The following is a 21,550-nucleotide window of genomic DNA, read 5'->3' as shown; positions in this document are numbered from 1 at the left end:
TGACAGGTGCCAGGGATCAGACAGAGCTGTAGGCAGAAACAATACTGCATTTCGGAGAAGCGTTTTTCAACGACAGGAAGAACCCTCACACTGCAGGCCCTGGGGGTGCGCCGTGCTTCAAAAGGGCGTTGGGAAGGAGGCTCAGTAGCACCAGGACCTGCAGTGAGACCCAGAGTCACAGTCCTGCAGGTCAAGATAGGGCAGGAGGCATCCCTGGAAGGTCACCTCCACCCCAGCTGCACAAGACAGTTTTTCCCTTTCACTGCTGTTGTTCAGTCTTAGTCTGATTTTGAACAGCCTAATTCCTCCGTCAGAAGCATAGAAAAGGAATCACTTCCTGCAGACACATGAAATGTTAGGAGTGAGTTGATGTATTTCTTAGCTTCGTGAAGGCCCTTAAGACAGCTCAGTGAACACAGCAGGGGGAGACACTAGTTTCTCTTTAGAGCACTTCGACTTCCCGGTACCGGCGCGCTATTTCGCTGAGGAGGCAGTATCCGGCCGCAGCTCAGCGGGTGGGTGACAGCAGGAGTGCGCCGCGAACATCCCCGGGCATTGGGGTCGGAAACAAGGCACAGCACTGTCCTTACCACGAGCGGCACAGAGGGTCGGGCAGATCACAGCACCCGGGCATCCCGCAAAGTAGGCGGGGCACCCAGGGGCGACCTGTACCCGCACAAAAATTCTTCTCACATTAGCAGTGAGGACCCGGGCGTCACCCCGGGTCGTTATTTTCCTTACTCATAAGTTTAAGGCATGCCTTCAATCTTTTAGCTCTGCCCAAAGACCCCTATGCGCTAGCTCTATAGGTCAGGGCGAGCAGCTCCCCACGTTACCTCAAAATGAACAGTCTATTGACGGTTTCCTTATGTTCTCACCCGGTTTCTGTCCCTTCTGCGCCACGGAGCCGCTGCCGCGGGCAGAATCGCACCGGGACGTGCCGGAACCGTATGCAAATGAGCAACCCGGGCGCCGCGAGGGCTTGTGGGCTCTCCCCGCCCACGGGGCGGGGCCGAGGGCGGGGCCCGCCGTGCTTCTGGGGGCGGGGCGAGGACCGGAAGTTCTACGGTGTCACCTCCGGGGCTTCCGTGCTGCGTCTCGTCGTTGGGCCCCGCGACAAGATGGCGGACCTGTCTCTGGATGAGCTCATACGGAAGCGCGGCGTGATGTTGAAGGGGAGGTGAGCGGTCGGAGAGCGGCGCAGCGCCCGGCAGCCGCCGCCCGTTCTTCGCGTCTCCTTCCCGGCGGCTCCGGTCCGGGCGCCGCGGGCCGAAGCTGCCTCGGCGCGGCCCGGCCCTGCTCCCGCCCTCGAGCTCCCATTGGCCCGGCCGCGGGGCTGCGGGGCCGCGCCGCGATGCGATTGGTGGCCGCGGCCGTCGCTCAGCGCTGCCCCGGCGGGGGCGGCCCCCCCCCGCCTCGCCCCCAGCCCGGCGCTGCCCCGGCGGGGCAGGGGCACCCACCGCCACAACCCTTCCCCTTCCCCTCGGCACTCTCTGCGCTGTCCCTGCCGCTCCCTGCCTCTTCCCGTCGACCAGCCCAGCGCTGCTCCCCGTGCCGGGGTCGGCGCCCCTCGGCCCCCTCGGTATGCGGCCCGCAGGTGTTGTGCGGGCAGTGCCCGGAGGGGCCCGGTCTCCCCGTGCTCCCCGGAGCGGCTCGGTGCATGGCGGGAGAGCCGCGGGAGCGTGGCGGAGCTCAGGGAGCCGTAACCGAGCGGGGCCGACGGGCGAGACCGCCGGGGCTTCGCCTGCATCGCTGCCCGGCCCTCGGAGGCCGCAGTCCCTATACCGTAGCTAATGGTGCTCCGGCAGATTGTTTGCAGTGCTTGTGTGGATGTGGAGCGTGTTGCAGATCAGCTATGGGATCAGCTTGATTCTTTGTACAGCAGCTCTCGCCCGTGTAGGCTGGGCCATTTGCTCCAGTGCAGCAGCTGGCAGTTCTTACCTGGCTTCTCCTTCGGTAGCTTTTCGTTTTCCATTTTGCCATACTCTCTTGATGCTTCTGAAGACTTTGTCCATGGATTTTGCTCCATTTGTGTTTGCTCAGCGTGCTTTTGCTTTGTTGTTGTTTGTTGTTGTTGTTACACTTTTTATTTATTACACTTAGTTTTTTGACTCCGAATGTATATACACGTACATGTTTCGACTAATATTTTGAAATTTATTTGCTAACATGCTAGCAAAACATTCAAACATATTTAAATCCTGGTCTAGACAAGGCCTTGGCTTTGCACTTTCATTCATGTTATCCTGCATATTTGGAACAGTCTTAGGCTGCTTACTATGCCCCAAGTACCTACTTTATCCTTTTTCAAATCCCTCCTTAACTCTCATTTCTTCCAGGAGTTCTTCCTGCTTTTATTTGCTGAACAGTAATCCCACTGTAAGAATTTTTGTGCCTTACGCTTCTCTTGTTTGTCATGTTTAGCTCACTGTATAGGTTTCTGAGATAGCAAACTTGAATTTGTGAGGGCCGGATAAACTGAGTAAACTTAAATCCTTATGTCCATGCTGTTCAGTGCTCTAGAAGAAATGGTAGAAAAATCTTCACCAATGGGATGGACTAACCCACAAAATATTCAAGCAAGAACTTGGAATTCTAGAAAGTGAATTAGATGTTTGAGATCTATTTTTATTTCAGGTGCTGTGGCACAAAGCACTTAAGTAGTTAATGCTGTTGTAGGGTCAGCAGTTATCTATGTAGGGGAGTTGTTTATTAGGATAAACACGAGTCTTCAGAAATGGTGTAATTCTCAGTACAGAGTTTCCTAACCAATTTCACTGATGTCATTAACAGTTTTAACTAATGCTGGCTTAAATGCTGATACATATATTTCTTGTTTTATTTTGACCTCTCTCATGTTTAATTAAAAAGAACCACTCATCAGGCCCTTTGCAGCACTCTGAAGGAATGCTTTCGACATAGCTAAATCAATACTTTTTAAAATTGTGAGGGAAGTCTTGCTCTGTGGCTGTTACTTTATGGGTATTTTTAGTCTTCTGTATTATTCTGGATATGTTTTAATAAATGGTCTTAATAATACTCCTGTTTCTTCTAGCTGTTGTGCTTTGGTTGTATGAGAGAGCAGCTGTAGGGTTTTTAGCTGGGTAACAAAACGGGACCCCAGTCCCAGCTCTCCAGATGTCTGGACACAAGAATGAAAGAGATGGAGGCAGAGGTTTAGTCTTTCCTCTCCTTGTTTGCTTTTGGTTTGTCCTTTTGCAGATCTCTCTAAATATACGTGTTCTGTATATATACATGCCTGTAAATGTGTATATATATGTAATGTTACGATTGTAGGTTAGATCAGGAAGTACTGATATAAAGCTATATGAAGAATTGAAATAACATCATTTGATTTGGTGATGGTAATCTTTTGAGTATGACAACAAATTCTAGATACCTACTTTTAGACTTTATAGTACTGGATGACACGTTTCAGAAAGCAGATGAACACTGTAGCCCTCTAGCTCATTTTGAGTTTTAAAAGTCAACAAGAAGAATATGTTTTCAGTACCTTAACTTTAAAATTTCTCTTAGTACTTTGTCATCTTTTTTTTTTTTTTTTTTTTTTTTTTTTTTTTTTTTTTTTTTTTTTTTTTTTTTTTTTTTTTTTTTTTTTTTAAGAAACCCAATGGAGAAGGAGGAAACCTTAAAAATACTTACAAGAGGAAGTGGATTAAAAAATTAGATAAGCTGTTTTGTTTTTTAGGGCAGATTTTGAAAAAAGTGTATTAGAGCTGTAACAAGAAGCTAGTTTTAGCTTTCACTCCATATTGTGCTGCTTCTTAGGAATACTTGTGTACAAGTGCAAACATGGTCCTTTCTGTTATCTTTCTGTGCTCAGTATTGTGATAATGATGTGCTTAAAAAGTAAAGGCCATTGAGTGCAGAAGTTCTGTTAGTAGATTAAATTAGAGGCAGTCACGTTTAAAAGTAATTTGACTGGTAACCATTCTTGCTGGAAGCTAGTCAACCTTGAAACTGGTGGCTTTGAACTGAGATTGTTGCTTGTGCTTGTCCATCCTAAAATCCAAGTTGCTGTACTCCCTCAAATCTGAACCTGCAACCCAGAATTCTTGAAATCGTGTAGTTCCATGTTTCTTTGTACTGGGCTGTATTGCTGTATTACAAAAGATGCTTTAGCAGACCTGTTCAGTCCTAGGGCTAGAAAGTCTGTTTCTGTTCCTCTTTGTCTTCAAAGGTTTCCCTAAACTACCTGAGCCATTGAATTTTGTTTAAATATAGTATGTACTTAGGACAGCTGAAGTCAGACCCTGTGGTTTGTAAATGTGATCTTAAGGATGGATTTTGGAAACCAGTTCCTTAGCTGTTTATGTAGGAAGTAAAATACAGCATAAAACAGCTTAGGAACTCCACTTGTGTATTTAGACATGCAATCTGAGTGGATTTCTGTGCGGCAGTAACGAGCTTTTATTTGCAGTGACACAAATACTTTTATTGACACTGTATCACATAATGTCTGAAACTCTCTCTTTTCTTTTTTTGTTTTGTTTTTTTTTTTTTTTTTTCCCTCCCCAGACTTAACTCAAGGCCGGTGTTTGGAGGTGTAAGATCTCGCATTGGGATTCAGCAAAATCTTCTAAATAGATCATCGTCAGCTGTCAGCTTCCAACGGACATTTGATGCCCGACAGAAGATTGGACTCACTGATGCCCGACAAAAACTGGGGGTTAAAGATGCCCGTGAAAAACTGGTCCAAAAGGACGCTCGGTTCAAAATCAAAGGGAAGGTGCAGGATGCTCGAGAGATGTTGAATTCCCGTAAGCAGCAAAGTGTTGCTGCTGAAAAGGTGACCAAAGTGGTGGATGCCAGAGAGAAGATTAGCTTAAAAAGGAGCGTTCCAGCTGCTATGAGCTCACCTGTGGGGACAGTAAATCTAGCTATGAAAATCACCAAAACAATCCAGGTGGGTGAAGCAAGTCAACTCTGAGCCCCTCAGTTATTCTACAGCTGTTCAGTAGACATGGTAATACATTAATGTGTTAATATGTTTGCAATAGGAGAGATGATGAAACAGTTTGTTCCAGCCTATGGGGCAGGATTCTGATATTTTTGTGTGTCCTTGCAGCTGCTCGGAGCTCTTTGTAGAATCACACCTTTCATTTACACTTTCATTTTAATTTTGGGCCCCAAAAGACTAAAGCAGTGCTCCTGTCAGCGTTAAAGCAGATGCCTTGAATAGTTCAGTAGTCTCTTTCCCACCTAAATGCAAAGACAATGATGCAGGGTTTTTTGTCCTTCTTATACCTCCCATCTTTGCAAGTCTGATGTGGTGGAATGTCCTGTCTAGGTAACTGGTTTATCCCAGTGTTGAGATAACAATTTAGAATATACAGCTGTGTTTGTATCTAAGAAGATTTGAAATTCAATGTGCTCTTCTACAATTTTCTCTTTTTATACTTGTCCGGTTTTCAGGAGAGCCCTGATTTCCAGGGATTTGCCTGATTACATGATGCATTCCTGCTGAGGCTTGAGATTTATTTCAGTTCTATTATACTCAGTTGGTCAGCCTGACCTGCTGATTTCCTTGGCCGGTTTTCTAATTTCACTTTGCTGTGTGTGCAGCAACTTGATTCTTAGCCAGCTTCCTTGAGAAACAATTGATGGTGAACTGTGCTGTGGGCAGACTCAGAACTTCCAAACTGTCAGGGTTGTTGTTTGAGGAATGGTTTTGCTCTTCACCTCTACAAACATGGAACTGAAGTTCCTAGCCTACCTCTTTCATTTCCCTCCTCCCCAAAATCAGCAGTGTGCTTACACATAGTCAGAAAATCTCCTATTCTCATCAGTTTGAAAGGCTTGATGAGTCTGCTTTCTGTTCAGCTGTGGGTTTTGCTCAGGAGTATCAAACATGTTTCTTCTGTAAGTTAGCCTATGAAGTTTCTCAGTGCTCTGCGTGATAAAGGACTCTTGTGGCTGTAAGAAGGGCTAATCGCAGAGCAATAGAGCAGTCTGTTCAGTGGTCATTAATTAGTATGGTAATTAGTAGTCTTGCTGTCCTAAGCCAAATCACCACGATCGACCATTAGGAGTTGAACATTTTCTACAAAGTTCCTAGGAGTTAAAGTAGTTTCCAGAGACCTGGTGCAGTGACTGTTTCTTCTGACCATTTGTTGGTTTTTTTGTGACTTGGTTTCACCAGTAGTAGTTTTTGTTTGTTAGATAACATAGTGCAAGGAAAAATACTATAGAATATAATGGTGATTGAGACTGTAGACAGAACCTTACACATGAGCAATTATCTAATAATTTTTAAAAACACTTAACACTAAAATTCCAAATTGCCCATGACCCTCCTGTCTTCCCAATATTGAGTAGGGTCAAACTAGAGTATCTTGATCCAAGGTGTAGCACACAGCTCTAGATGTCCCGTCCTGGGGTATTTTTTCTCCTAAAGCAAGAAGTCTTTGAAACCCAAAGAATTTCTGTAGATCTGCTGCTGTTTCTGTAGGATGGGTATCCTTGTTCCTGAATTGTTTAGCAAATTGAAACATGAGGGTGTTATGGTGTAAGTTACAGTCTAGAGAAAATGCAAATCTGAAGATTTTACTGCCTGTGTGGAGTATTTTTGTAATAAAATACATTTTTTTCTGTAATGGACAGCTTCCAGCTTTTCCAAAAAACAAAGCGGTGTTTTTGAGGGCATTGTTGCATGATTTCAGTTATTGATTAGTACAGCTACATTCCCTGACCGCTTCTGTTGTGGCTTCCCTGTTTCACGTTGTAATGGGCTCAGAAGAAGCATCTACACTATCCTGTGCATCATTTTATTCTCTACAGCTTATTTCAGCTGTAGTGTTAAGGGGCAGTATACGCTTCTCCTTTAAAATGGAACTGAATTATGTTGTGTCCCAGCTTGTTGAGTTTGATGGAAATATTCATTTTGGTTGCCTATAGCATGAAAGAACTGGTGCTTACTTTCTGGTTTACCCTATTCATGGTATTGGCAGAAATGTAGCCTGCCAGGGCTATCCCTTCCCAATTATCTTGGACTAAAACCTGAGTAATTTGAATCAGTTTCTTTGTGTGGCCTTAGGTTTTAATTTCTTCAATTTAAGTGAGTCTGTCTCATATTGAACATATTACAGGAAGCACAGATGTTACCTAAGAGCCTGTTGTAATATACTTTAAAGCAGGAGGGTATCAGCTAACAGCTCTGATCTTCTTAAGTGGGGACCTGATGGACTATAATGTTTAATGTTTTGGTTCTTTCTCTCTAACTGTAGCAGAAGGCTCCAGTTCCTGGACACTCTCATCCAGCAGGAATGAGGATCAATGTGTTGAACAACCGTACACACAAAGAGGTGTGTACCTGCTCTGTGCTCTGTTTGTTACCTTTGGCAGGGAAGGAAATGTGTCCGTAAACATTGGCAGGTTCAAAGAAAACTCGCAGTAGGAAAGGAAAATGTTTGGAAATTCTCTATCAACTTGGTTTCCTATTCTTGTGTGATTGAGATACTTTCATGGTAATTGAGGTTTTCATTTAGTATGATTGATCTTGATTCCTTGCGTGTTTTGTGAATGAGAAGTAGGTATGCCTGTATGTACTGATGTTTTTTTGTTCTCGAGACTGTGACCTTTAGCTCTGTCTGTCTGTGAATTTCTCAGTGACACCACATCAGATCAAGTTGTTTCTGCCAGCACTTCAGAGAGTTGATATGATTGTACATGGCCAGATGTGCTTCAGTGAGGTGGGAGAAGATATAACCTTCCTGTGAAAAAATCCCAGCTCTGAGTACCTACTGGAAACTTGATAGTGCATAATGTTAATTAGTATTCTGATGTACTTTCAAAGTTGCCATATCCCTTATCAAGCAGATTTTGAGAAAGACCCTGGAATTTGTGCCATCTCTTCTGGTACTTTGTCACAGCCACCAGCCATTCTACCACCACCTTACTACCTTGGGTGCTTTCAGAGAGGAATTAAGTGCTTCTGTTACTTGTGTTATTTTGTGTTTATACACATAAAGTATTACATGAAGTATTGGAAAACTGGCACTCACAATATCATGTCCTTTTTTGATTGTTGGGGTTTTTTTGCCTTGATTATGGTAACTTTAGCTATTTGTATATGTTACTTTTGTGCTGACCTGCTACCCTCACCTATCCCAGATGCTGTCAGTTAAGAAAGTGTTTTCATTATTCTGACCTTATCACTGTACGCCTAGAATCCATTTTATTTGTCTCAAACTCGAGGCCACTGTCCTGATGGCTAGTGTTTTTCCCAGCTCTTTTATTTTCTGCACAATTCTCCTCTGTTCTCTCATCCCTTTTGTTTTTTTTTCCTTCGTAGCATTTCTGTGACTAGAATAACTTCCCTGTTTGTAAATCAGAATCTTGCTGACTGTGACAACCCACTCATTTTGCAAGCTCTCATTGCTAATCCCTCTGTTTTTCTTTACCTTTCTGCTGATGGAAAGCTGCTTGGAATTGTGACTTCTTATGTTCTGGGCAGTGTCATTTGTGTCTAGGCTTTTTCTTAACATTATTTAGAGTCTATGAAAAAAAATACTTGTGTAGGAGTTTGCCTCAGTATTTTAAGGCAGGGCTATATGAGCATTAAGTTGAATTGGGAAATTAATTATTCAGTAAACCTTCTAGTGCAGTGTTTTGTAGTGCCAGATGGATATGTGCTGTGCTGAGGAAAGCAGGCTGTTCCAAAGGAATGTTCAGTTTAGGTGTATTTAGCAGACATCTGCTTAATTAAAAAAAAAACACACCCAAATTAAAAATCATATGCTCAGGCTTCAACTTTAAAGGTAGCAGGGTGCTAAAAAGTAAGACACTGAGGCTTTATTCCAGTAATGTGGTTTCAACAGTCCTAATGAGGTCTAGCGATTAGAGGAATCTGTATGTGATTTCAGTATGTTTAGGGAAACAGCTTTACTGTGGAATTTCGGGAAAAGTCTGGTAGGTTTTACACTGATGTTTTGAAATGGACTTCAGCTCTGTGTCCACAAGCTGCAATGACAGGAGTAAAGTTTAGTGTAGTCAAGCTTATTACCTGAACATGGTTGAAGACAAGGGAAAACTACTTATTTTAGAAATGTCTAGATTAAATCTATCCACTTGTAAACTATTGCTTTGCTTCTCTGCAGGGTCTGTATGACATGGAAGATGATGATGAAAGTGTCTCTCCCCTTCCTAGCAAACAGATGAAAATCACCACCACAAACAGTTTCCTGAACAATTCGGTAAGGTATTATCTGAGCAGTCCCCACCATGCCATCCTCACATTACATAGACACACAGGCTTTGGCTTTACAGGCCTTATGTTCTTTTAAAGTATGTAGATGATGCTTTCTCCTCAAATATTTGCTCTTCACCCCACCCTTCCTTTGTGCCAATGCTTCTGCTGTTATTTTTGGAAGAGAGTTCTTTTAGGTTAACTGGTTTTATGGACTCTTTGCAGCTAGAATGTGTGCTTTCTGCCTTGCTGGCAGGTTGCTACATCTTGGCTCTTCACTTCCTTCTTGCTGAGGAAGTGTATTTAACCTATTTGTTATTGTTTGAGCAAACCAGCAAGGGAAGCTTTCTGCTGCTTCTAGAGACTGGGCATCAAAGCAGGAAATCTCTTGCCAGGTGAAATCTTAGTTGGCATCTTGTTGGGGAGGACTGTAGCTCTGGAGAAGGTGGAATTTCAGTACGGACCAATGTTAGGTCCTGCTTTTGGCAGGGGATAACTCTGCAGCTTAAGCTGAGAACTGACTGGCTAGAAAGCAGCTTTGTAAAAAAGAGCCGGGGGGTCTTACTGTGTGATCTACTAAGAATGAGTTAGTAGTGCATCCTTCCAGCAACATAGGCCAACTATAGATAGCCTAGTAAGATCATAGTCAGCAAGTCAAGGAAGGTAATTATTCCTGTTTGGTGTTTTGAGAATGCACCTGGAATTCTGTGCCTGTTTTGGGACACTGTGATACAAGAAGGACACTGACTGGAACCATTACAACAGGGTGGTCAGAGAGCTGCAGCATATTATGTGTGAGGAGAGGGTGAGAGAGCAGTGTCTCAAGGCTGGGAAGGCTGTAGTGAAATCTGTCCACTCTCACTATTTGCTGTGTGGTCATGAAAAAGGCAAAAGGCAAACCCCCCAGGTTATTTTCAGGAGTGACCATGGACAAAATGAACCAACAAAGGTGCTGCAGCAAAAAAGATTCTAGTTGGCAGAGTTGTCATGGATTGATCAGCAGCTGGCACAGCCATTCTTGGATATTCAGCAGTTAACTGCATAAGGCCCTGAGCCAATCTGATGTGTCTTTGAAATTAGCCCTGTTTCCGACATGGGGATTAGACATAGGTTTGCCCTGAGTTATTCTGTGGTCCTGAAGAAGCAAATTCATGTGGTTTTACCATCGCACAGCCAGTGTAGTGAAATGATTATCCTGTGGGTTTATTTCCTCATGTGGGTATTCATAATAGAGCTTCTGGCCATTTGTGATTTTTAAATAATCTTACAAGTTATTTTGGGTTTTTTCCAGGAATGAATTTGGTCTCTCTGGTGTTTACAGCAGCTTCCAAGCACAATTTTTAGTCTGGCTTTAAACTCAAGTAGTGCCAACTGCAAAGGTTATGTTCCATGTCTTTGTGTGCCCTAGCTTGGTGTTTCTGAAGAATTATTGCTGTTTGTGTCAGGGTAGCTGAATCTTACTGTTAATGAGCCATCTTTGTGAACACTGTATAAAGTACTTGAAAATCTTTGGGTGAAAGGAGCTTTTCAAATTCAGATCACATTGTTAAAGTTCATTTAAAAATAATATGAAAACAAAAATGGCTTATGAGGGAAGTACTCTTTTGGGATAAACATGTCTTTTTATGTTTATGCCCAGAAGCATTAGCTGATTTTTTTTTTTCCTTCAGAGATGAAGCTCTCCAGCACTGTAGTGCTTTTGACACTGGGAAGGACGTGCAGTTCCTAGTGCATGCTAATAATACTCTGCTGGTGATGCTTGAAAAAGAGTGATGACTTTTGTAGGCTGCAACTCTCAGAGGTACTTTATTTTCTTCTTCCTGTAGACTGGTGTGAGCGGCAATAAATTCTCTCTGTCCAAGACTGTTCCTCTGACTAAAGTGGTCCAAAATGATACATACACAGCTCCACCTGCACCTCCCTCTCCTATGCGGACGAAGGCCTTGACAAACATGTCTCGGACCTTAGTGACAAAGGAAGAGCCTCCAAAAGAGCCGGCACCTGTTGAGGTGAGCTCGGGGAAGGGGAAGTCTCTGAAACATCTCAGACTTGCTATTCGTCGGTCGTGTGAGCAGTTCATTTCTGCCTGCCTTTCACCATTATTTCTGGGACACCATCAAAGTTATTCTGATAACTGCAGTCTATGTCCCAAGAATTTGAAACTAGTCTAAACATCATTTTCCTCAGAGTTTGAGAGACTGGGAGTTCTCAGATAATGCATCTTGATTCTCTCAACTTTTCTCTCTGGCATAAGAGCACATGGTCCCGGAGGAATCCATATGACAGGGAGGTGGCAGTTATTGTTTTGAAACTCCTTGGTGGCTTTGATGTCCCTAGGAATAGTGTTTTAACACTGTTTCATATGTTGTCTTCTGTCAACTCCAGTTAGCAAGGAGGAAAAAGGATTCTTCCAAATAGAGCTTCTTGCTGTAAGTGAGACCTCTCAGGCAATTTGTAGACAACCTGCCTGGAATTGCTTTGCCAGATTGGCCTGATGTTGGGTACAGGTAACCCACCAGTTATTCCCAGGCATGTTGAGTTCAGCATCCTCTTGAAGGGCTAGAGCTGTATTTTGAGGTTTGCTGGCTGGTGTAGAGTGGAACAGAGAAAGGCTATTAAAAGTGTGGGCATGACCAGAGTACTGCTGTGTATGTAATGCAGATTAAATTACTGTTATACTTGGCAATAGGAGCAGAAAGTTACTTCAAAGAGAAATTAGCATGGAAGAGAAACTGCTTTTTGCCATCGGATGAGCTGGGCTTTTGTAAGCATGGATATTTCCCATTATGAGCTGTAGCTCTCTCCTGTGTGTGTGTAGAGACATTGCCAGACATCCCCTTACCTGTTTCTTAATGCTTTCTCTGCTGTGCTGTCTTGTGTGCTGTATAACTGACCGTTTTTATGCAACGCATTTGTTTTTGTCAGCAGCTGGCATTCAGTCCTTTGGAAGGCACAAAGATGACCGTAAATAATCTGCATCCTCGAGTCACAGAGGAAGACATTGTTGTGAGTGTTGCTTACTGCTGGACTGTGGATGAATGACACTTCCTCCTTATCCTACCTTTTTTGATGTATCAGTTGATCTATGGTGAATGCAATGAAGAGGAGTATGATGTGGTTTAATTTCCTTGAAAAAAACTTTGAGGGTTCCTGATTGCTTTATGTTTTGTTCACATTTTTTAAAAAAGTGTGTGCTTAAGAAGATAGGAGAAAATCCCGTTTCTAGGGTGTACTGAGATACCTGACATCACTTAAAAGAAGAGTTCATGCCAGATGATGTTCAGGGTGTTTTCCCTGAATTTATACTCCCATGCAAATTATCTAGGGCTTCCATTCTCATGAGGCTGAGAACGAATCTGTTCTTCCTATGGGGAAAACATTACAGAGTACTGGCCTTGAACTTTTCTGCCTGTGTAAGCTCTATTACTAGTGTCAAGTACTCATACTGTAACAAGCACAATCAGACAAGTGTCCAGATTCTGTCAGGTGTTTACTAAGCAGGACGGGTGGTGCGATTAAGAAACTAAGCCATTCTCACTTGGTGCCTTTGGTGTGACCATGGTCACGACTAACTCTGCCCTCAGGAGTTATTCTGCGTGTATGGCGCTCTGAAGCGAGCCCGGCTGGTGCACCCTGGAGTAGCCGAGGTAGTGTTTGTGAAGAAAGAAGATGCTATCACAGCATACAAGAAATACAACAACAGGTGCTTAGATGGTAAGTTTGATGCCAGAGTTGCAATTAGGGTAAATAAATCAACAATTACCTTTCCACCTCAGTGGAAAGTTGAAAAGCATCTCAGATGCTCATATGCTACCAAGAGAGAAGGAATGCTGGAAAATCAGCTCAAGAGCTAGATAATATAATACATTCCTGTGTGACTAGCTGAATATACACACAGTTTATTTAAGTGAAAGAAAAAAAAAAAACACACCCACATTTTCATAGAAAAAGATTGCTCAGAGCTGGAGGCAGGGCCCTGGTGAGTCTGCTGATCTAACTTCCAGATGAAATTTATTGTGTTTCTAATCTGGTACCAAGAGCTAGATAGTCCTCAGCAAGGCTTTACTTGCTTACAGAAAAGCTGTTTGCAAAGTACAAATACAACTAATTGCACTAGTCTCAGGGTGTCAACAGAGGCATTTTGAATTGGAGTTGTAAAACAGTATCAGCTTCTCCATAAACGTCTAACAATGCAATTTTTAACCTGGAGCCACCTGCAGTGTTGTGTTAGACGGAAATTAGCTGTTAATTTTTAGCTGAAAATAGATGCTTTTTCTAGATGAGTAACATATTAGGAATGTCAGATGAGGAGCAGACAGCTAAGAGTAGGAGATCCTCTTGTGTCTCTGCTAAGGGCTTTGTACCTCTGTGTAATTTCTTAATTAATGTGATTCTTCATATTGTAGTGAGTGTTTTGGTGGCTCTTCTGTTGCTCTGATTTTGCAAAAAAAGATTTATCAGCTGTTCCTTCTCATGTTTCCCCTGTATATGGAACTCATATTGCTTGCACTGTTATGTGGTATTTCAAGGATCTGGCCCTACCCCAATTCTGATAAAATGACTTTTTTATTTTGTTTTTATTTAGGTCAACCAATGAAATGCAATCTTCATATGAATGGGAATGTCATCACCTCAGACCAGCCTATATTGCTGTAAGTGTCCTTTGCGTGGGGAAAAGAACCAAACACTTCTGCAAGTTCTGAGAATTGTTGTCCCATGCATGTTTTCCTTCTCTTCCTTTCTGTGGCACAGTATGTTGATCTGAGTGCAATATAGATTGACCACATACTGCTCTCAGCCCTGAGGTTCAAAAATAGTCTGAGGACGTTTTCTTGTGAGGAAAGCACATTTAAAACCTTTATGTTTAATATTGGTAAGGGTCAACACTGATAGCAGTAATTGCAGACATAGTGTTAAATTTTATTCCATGAGAGGTTAAATACTGCTCTCCTTTTATCCAACAGCCGATTGAGCGATACCCCTTCAGTGAAGAAGGAAGAAGAACCACGCCGATCAAGTGCAAGCGCCTCCTCAAATCCCCCAGCTGAAGTGGACCCTGACACTATCTTGAAGGCACTCTTCAAATCCTCAGGGGTCTCTGCCTCTGTGCAGCCCACAGAATTTAAAATTAAACTCTGAGAAGCGGGAGCAAGCAGTGGACTGGAAAACTCATATAAGTTGGGGGGGTGGGGAAAGTGCAGGAGTGCAGATGTTATTTGCATTTGCCTGCCTTGAAATTTTTTGTTTTCTATGATCACTACTTTACTGTATGATAGTGTTTCCTCTTGTGTGTGTACTTTCTGTTTTCATAGTTGGAGTTTTCTTCCTTGTTTTTTTTTTCCCAAAAAAATAACCTCCCCCTTCTGCCAGTAATGTATTACCAAGCATATACCATGTAACTCCATCCTTTACTCCAAAGCCCCCACTGACCATTAAAAGTGCACATAGACTTTGAGGGAAGGAGTGGTGATCTCCTTCTCTTTTCTTCTGTTTGACTTTTAACTAAAAGATGCATCCCCTTGATTGTCCTCAGGCAAGAACATCACGTTGTTTCTGAAGTTGCTGCGCTGGGTACAAAGTCAGGTTGGGCTCCATACAGGAAGCACCATCTGGTTGGTATCTTTGCCTTGTATGCATTTGGTGGCATACCACTTCATTCTGGCTGTTGGACATGTTCCTGCTCAGCAGCTGAGACGTTGAGAAGAAGTGGGGAAAACCAAACTTCCTGTTGTGTATGCCAGCCAACAGAGGCGTCAGGCAGAAAGGACATATGCACAAGTGCATCAGCCATTGTGCTGTGGGAAGGGATGTTTCAACTCTGGTAATGCTGGGGGGTTGTTCTGGCATTTTTACAATGAGTATATTTGCTCTGTAAGGTCAGGCTCAGTTACTCTCCTCTTTCTGGACTGAAAAATTAAGAACCAGTCGTGTTCAGAGCTAGAAGGACTGCAGATATTTCTCTCCCATTAGACTGTATTGCATCCTCCTGCTGATGCAGGGACGTGAATTTTTTTCTTACCTTCTAACTCATCCAGTTAGAATTTTTCCTATAAAAAGGAAGGACCTGAGACCCTTATCCATGAAGCAGTCTTATATTGTGTCTGAGAACTCTCTTCTTTGAGAGATGCCACTTGGGCAGTGTTTGGCTGCTTTGTGGGCATGCTGCTGACATACCTGGATTTGGAGGATGATTGCTGCAGTTATGGCTTCAGAGAGAGGTTTTGGAGCAGAGAGCAGTTAGCACTCCATAGGGAACACGGGAGAGGAGTGTCACGTCCTGTGCAGAACAGCGAGGATGGGCTATGGGCCAGAAGTGTCTGTGACAGGCCACCAGGTGGCACTTCCAGTGCTTCCCATTCTTTGTACAGCATTGTTGCCTTGAATGTTGAAGGTACAAGTAGCTCCACTCATTTGTATTTGTTCAGATTGTGTTGTAAGAGAGGAAAGCTGAGAGCAATTTCCAGAATGTGGTTGGGATTTGAACTTGATCTTGCTAGCTAGGAGACTAACCTAATCCATTCTGTTCAGCTCTGCTGAGTACCTCTCGTAGGTCCAGATTCCATTTCTTGGTCAACCCTATGTTTCTATTGCTTTCTTGTTCTGTATGAACTCTTTGCTCTATCTGGCTCATGCAGACCATTCCTCTGTCTCACCCTTTTAGCCATGGAAATAACTGAGGACTTGGCAGGACTTGTTTTTATGGAGTACTCTCTGGTTGGAAAGCCAATGACACTGTTACTGGTAGGGTGCTTCATGTGAACAGCTGATGTTTGTAGGGGAGGGGACCTAAGACAGCTATTATCTTTTTTAGATTGTCCACCAAATACCTGTGTTTTAATTGAAAAAAAAAAAAAGGGAAGGGGAAAGGGGAGGAAACATTAGGGGTTGGAGAAGATAATGTATTACCTGTTTCTGAATAAACGTTTGTTATACAGAGAGTGAATTCTAAGCCTTTTTAGATGCTGTGACTCAACTAAAGATAAGTGGAGTCATTCCAACAGTGAGCCAAGGATGTTTTTCAGGGGAACAGAAATTTCAAAACTGATAATTCAATGAAGAGCAAGAGGAGCATATGGGTGAAAGAACTGATACTCATCCACCTTTTAATCTGGATCACAGAAATTAAGCAGTTGACCATTGCTACTAAATGGGAGCTATGTGTGTCCATCTAATTCCAATTCTCTTGTCACAGAAAAAACCTTTGTTATTGACAGCCTAGTAATTGAAAAAGTAATTTTATAAAATCACAGCTGCGAAACAGGGTACCTGTTCTAGATGAGGTAGGGTACTTTAATTATCAACCAGACATAGCTGTGGACATGTGAAGACATGTATTGTGAGTACATGTCTTGTGCCTTCTGAGGGAATGGGGAGATTCAAGCATTTTTTAAAATTAGGAGATTCATGGCCATTTAAAAAGCCAAACAGCAAGGTACACTTTAACTTCCTGTTAAATTGTGCATTGTGTTTAGATTATCTGTGAGAGTTTATGATGACATTAAGATACTTCCTTGGAAGAACTAGTGCTCCATTCTCTAACTCTGATATATGACAGTATATATATATATTTTTTTTTATAAATTGGTGAAGTCAGTGATTCTCTAACCACCACTTCATGACTTGTCTTACAGCAATGTTTTGGTATACATTGCTCTTCTGTTCTTGGTCAGCTCTTTAAAGTTAGTCTTCTTATATATACCATAGCATGGCTTCTTTGTTTGGGCACTGAAAGAAGAGTAACCAGTTCTCAGTACTCTTTTTCAGGCAGTTTGTCTTGCAGCTCTCCAGTTTCTCCTGGCTGTCCTGCAATTGTCATGCTAATCTTGTTTGCTTACATACCACTGACCTCACATCCTCCATGCTTGCCCTCATGCGGCATGGTTATATTTTTGGTTGGTTTTGTGTTTTAGTGGGTTTTTTGGTGGTGCGGTGGGGTTGTTTTGTTTTGTTTTGTTCATTTTTTTTTCCTTTCCCTGGGCTGATGGAGATGATAAATTTGCACATGAAATACTGCTTGCCTGCACTAAATCAATGTGGATTAATTTAGTATTTAAATTAAACAGCTGGCCAGGACAGGTGGTAGGTAATTTGTAATGTTGTTTCTTTTCTTTCCTTTTTCAAAAATGCGATGACTTCTGAAGTGATACCACAATGTACAAGTTTAGTATATTTTCATGGCTTCTGCATGTACCATTCCTTCTGATAATGTTCATTAACTTGGATATTTGGTTGGGTCAACACATCATTTCATGTTTTGTCACTGTGTGCGTTAGTCTTGCTTCAGTATCTTATTTTTGGAGTACTCCTCTCTTCCATTCAGTCATAAATACAAGTTCCTCTGTAAACGGTAATTTTTAAAATTTTTCCTGAGTAACAAGAGTCTTTAAAAAACAATCGTCTTTGAATGTTTTTACATATCTTGAAGGTCTATTTGCCTCTCTAGGGTTAAGTGCCTGCGATTTACACAGTTTTTACGGAAAGGTGAACCCGACCCTCGGGAATGGGGCGAGTCCCTCCGCCCCGAGGGACCCGCCGCCGCCGCCATTACCAGCGCGGCGCCGCAGCTGGAGACTACATGTCCCGGCGGCCCCCGCGCCTGTCGCTCCCGGAGAGAAGATGGCGCCCGCCACGGAGCGTGTGGCGGGAGCGGCGCCGGCGGGGTACACGGGTGAGGGGCAGCGGCGGGCACCGGGAGCGGGGCCAGCGGGGTACACGAGTGAGGGGCGAGGGGCAGCGGCGGGCAGCGGGAGCGGCGCCGGCAGGTTATACGGGTGAGGGGCGAGGGGCAGCGGCGGGCACGGAGTGGGGCCGGCGGATACATGGGTGAGTGGGCGAGGGCCAGCGACGGGCACTGGCACCAGGAGCGGGGGCCGGCGGAGTACACGGATGAGGGGCCACCGGAGCGGGACCGCGGCGTCAGCGGCGTCTCGAACCGGTGCGTCCCTCGCAGCTCTGGCGGTGAAGTTCGGGGCGCGGCAGCGCTCGCCCCATTGCTTGTTGGTGAAGGAGCACCAGGTGCGGGAAGGGGCCGACACGGCGCACCCGCCTCGCCGCACACTCTTCGTCCTCAACGTGCCCCCGTACTGCGGCCCGGTGAGTGGGGCTGGGGGTCGCACCGAGCGAGGGGGTGGCTGGAGGCCGAGGGCGTCCTCGCGGGAGCCGGCGTGCCTCAGGGTAGCTGCGGGCACGGGAGCCGGCGTGAGGCGGGGCGTGTGCGGGCACGGGGGCCGGCGTGAGGCGGGGTGTGTGCGGGCAGAGCCGCCCGGAGTGCGCTGCAGGCTGTGCGTGAGGGGGCGGGGAGGGGCATCGCTCCTGCTTTGCTATAACCCGTGTTCTCTCTTACTCCCCGTGTCAAGGATTCTCTGTCTAGGCTGTTCTCCCGCTGCGGGCGTGTGCAGTCTGTGGACATCTGTGACAAGCCAGGGCCGGGAGAAAAAGAAAAGCGGACGTCCAAATTCTTCAACCGCAAAACCGTAACGGTAAAGCTCGGGGGGCAGAGGAATACTGATGCTTTAGGGGGAGAAGATGGCAAGCACTGAATGGTTCTGTTTGGAACATGAGATATGGGAAACCATTTCAGGGCATCAGGTGACATGATTACATATTTAACTTTACATTACTTTTTATTTTGCTATCGCACTGCAACTTGTGGTTTGATTTTTATTTTACTTTTAATGTTATTTATACTACAGCTCCATGCTGCATCACCAGTTTCCCTAAATGTACCTGACTGACCTGGGTGTCTTTTTCTTTTAGGGATTTCAGGTAGCATATGTGGTGTTCAGGAAACCAGCAGGTGTCCAGGCAGCCAAGGCTCTGTCACAGGAGGGTCCCTTGCTAGTGTCAACAGAGAGCCACCCTGTGAAAACCGGCATTAGCAGTACGTCAGCCCTAACTATCTTTGTACTAGCTAGTATCAGGAAAAAACTATACTCATTACTTGCTAAATCCTACCCTACATGTCCCCTTTTGTACTAAGCTGGGAGATATTCAGTGTTTTGTTGTCCTGCTTATGTTATTTGCAGGATACAAATCTTATTGTACTGGGTGTTGTAGTCTAGTCCGGTGACTCTATGGGAGAATGGGGTTGCTTGGAAGGGGAGGTTTTCCTGACATCTTTTCAGTATCATGTAGATTCAGAGATACTGTTTGCATCTTGCCCTCAAAATGGAATCCAGACTGACAAGCACCAGGTGCTTGTCAAGATGGCAGCACTTCAGATACACTCCCTTGACAGGAACCCAGCCCTGAGTGTTGTACTCCTTGGGGTAGGGCTAGTTCACTTCTGCTTGGGAACGTTGCAGACTCTTCCCATTGCTTATTGGCTGTGCCCTCGGCCACAAGTCAGTTGATCTGTGGCAGTGGGGAAACTGAACAGACATGGGAACAGAGTCCTTACCCCATAGCAGTTCGCTCTAGAGCTGCCCAAAGGCATCTTACTGGGTCCTGCATCCAACAGTGGCTACTGCTGACTTGTGCCCTCTCTGTCTCAGAGTGGATCGCCAGTTACGAGGCTTCTGTCGTGGATCCGAAGGAGCTTAAGGCTGAGGTGGATGCCTACATGCAAGACTATGACAAAAAGATTGCAGAGGTGAGGCCAGGCTGGGGAGGGAACCCAGCTAAATAGTTTGTTTGGGGGAGAGGAAAGGAAGAGAGATTTCTCAGTGCCCCAGCCACAGTGGAAAAGGCAGAGGGTCCCACTGTGCCCAGTCCTTACAACAGCTATCCACAAATAAAGTCCTGGCTGGCGTGCAGTGTTGTGACTGAGAGTTGAATACCTACACCCCTGCTCCCACACTTTCCTTTAAATCTTGTGTGGAAGCAGGAGCTCTAGCTTTGCATGTTTTTAAGCTAAGGCTTAGGAACCTGTGCATCAGGCTGGTTGGCAGCCCGTCTGCATGCACTGAGCTGTCTTACCCTCCTGTCTTTACAGGAAGAAGCCAAAGCGGCCGAGGAGGAGGGTGTTCCGGATGAGGAGGGCTGGGTGAAGGTAACGCGAAAGGGCCGGAAGCCTGGCCTGCCCCGGACAGAGGCTGCCAACCTGCGGGTGCTGGAGAAGGAGAAACAGAAAAGGGCCCGCAAAGAGCTGCTCAACTTCTATGCCTGGCAGCATCGGGAGACCAAGAGAGAGCGTGAGTGTCCGAGTCTCCTCCTACCCCTGCTCGTGTCTCTTGTCTCACACTGTGGCTCAAAGAACATCCTTTTTTCCTTCCACTGAAGGAAGCCTTCCACTAAAGGGGAGGCTACATCCAGCTGCCAGTGAACAGCTGGCTGGGTGGGTGGGAATAGCCTCACCAGCTCTTAGGACCACCTGTCCTAGAAAGGGCTGCTGGAATATTTTGTGGGAGAGTGTGCAGGTTGTGGTTTTGCAAGATGCTTATTTAGTCTGCACGAAGGCAGTGATTAAAGAAGGGAGAAAATATCCAGTTTCCTCCCCAAGAGGGAGCTGCAGCACTGTCGGAGGTGAACGGCCAGAGCCCTGGCTTGGTACTCAGCCCAGGTGTAAAAGGACCCGCTCTGGGAAGTGTGTGTTTGCAGCCGTTGGGACTGAGCCTCTCCTGGTGTGTGGAAGTGAAGCTTCCATAGAGGGAGATCTGCTGCTCCTGTGTGACCTGTTCTCTTTCTTCATGTTTTAGACATTGCCCAATTGAGGAAGAAATTCGAAGAGGACAAGCAGAGGATCGCACTGATGCGAGCCCAGCGCAAGTTTCGGCCGTACTAAATTGTGTTGAGCTGTTCCTCAGGTGCCTGTGTTGGAGAGGGTGGGAGAGATGCCTGCTGACTCCATTGCCAAAGGATTTAAGGAACTGAGATAGCTTCGGGTTGTCTCTGCCCTTGGATATGAAATGGGAGATCCCAGCAACTGCTGCTGGAGTTCTCTTTACTCGTACCAGTATTCTCCTGCTCTCCTGGCTGTTATTTGGCCCTGTGGCACCACTTCCCAGGGTGCTCAGATCAGGGGGTCTGAGGCACATCCTGTGACAACATGTATCTCCCTGCCACCTCAGGCTCTCCTAAAGCTTGGTGAGAACTGAGATTGACCTAGCACAGCCTCTGCAGGGGCAGGGAATGGCTGAAGAACTGTAAATAAACTGCTGCTATGTTCTCAAAACATGGGAATGCTGCTCTCTCCCACCCTGCTCTGCTGTGGGGAACAGCTTCTTGTGTGTTGGGCTGGCAGTAAAACTCATGACTTGTAAGCTGGTCCTCCTTTGCGCATTTTATCTGGGGATAGAAGTGACTTTGGGAAAAGCCCAGCTGGGAAGGTCCTTGTGACCTGTTGTCATAAGGAAAGTGGTTTGGTAAGTGCCTTACCCCTTCCCTCAGTGATTCCCTCCCTGG

General features: G+C 45.0%; 2 protein-coding genes and 1 non-coding gene across 5 annotated transcripts; 2 read left to right on the top strand and 1 right to left on the bottom strand.

Annotated features, from left to right (window-relative positions):
* Positions 1–609: 609 nt before the first annotated feature.
* LOC114058080 lies at positions 610–758 on the bottom strand. The gene has a single exon (XR_003571368.1). It is a non-coding gene; the product is annotated as a U12 minor spliceosomal RNA (small nuclear RNA).
* A 261-nt stretch (positions 759–1,019) lies between these two features.
* POLDIP3 (DNA polymerase delta interacting protein 3) lies at positions 1,020–16,148 on the top strand. 3 transcript variants are annotated; one of them, XM_027885022.1, is made up of 9 exons: positions 1,020–1,180; positions 4,540–4,927; positions 7,251–7,325; positions 9,120–9,215; positions 11,035–11,217; positions 12,137–12,214; positions 12,793–12,922; positions 13,794–13,860; positions 14,173–16,148. In XM_027885022.1, the coding sequence occupies exons 1-9, from the start codon at positions 1,122–1,124 to the stop codon at positions 14,345–14,347; spliced, it is 1,251 nt and encodes a 416-aa protein (XP_027740823.1). In that variant the 5' UTR covers positions 1,020–1,121; the 3' UTR covers positions 14,348–16,148. The 3 variants fall into 3 exon arrangements, with proteins under 3 accessions (XP_027740823.1, XP_027740822.1, XP_027740824.1); XM_027885021.1 differs by having other exon boundaries at positions 7,248–7,325; XM_027885023.1 differs by lacking the exon at positions 1,020–1,180 and adding an exon at positions 1,436–1,656 and having other exon boundaries at positions 7,248–7,325; positions 14,173–14,619.
* A 1,631-nt stretch (positions 16,149–17,779) lies between these two features.
* Positions 17,780–21,408, top strand: RRP7A (ribosomal RNA processing 7 homolog A). The gene is made up of 7 exons (XM_027885033.1): positions 17,780–17,876; positions 18,159–18,301; positions 18,565–18,687; positions 18,965–19,088; positions 19,702–19,799; positions 20,142–20,340; positions 20,845–21,408. Exons 1-7 carry the CDS (start codon positions 17,825–17,827, stop codon positions 20,928–20,930), a joined length of 825 nt encoding a protein of 274 aa, XP_027740834.1. The 5' UTR covers positions 17,780–17,824; the 3' UTR covers positions 20,931–21,408.
* Positions 21,409–21,550: the final 142 nt, after the last annotated feature.

Source organism: Empidonax traillii, unplaced genomic scaffold (genome assembly GCF_003031625.1).
Source record: "Empidonax traillii isolate 1590-97213 ecotype Southwest subspecies unplaced genomic scaffold, ASM303162v1 scaffold159:size1039807, whole genome shotgun sequence".
Lineage (NCBI taxonomy): Eukaryota > Metazoa > Chordata > Aves > Passeriformes > Tyrannidae > Empidonax > Empidonax traillii.
This window is presented reverse-complemented; position numbering and strand designations above follow the sequence as displayed.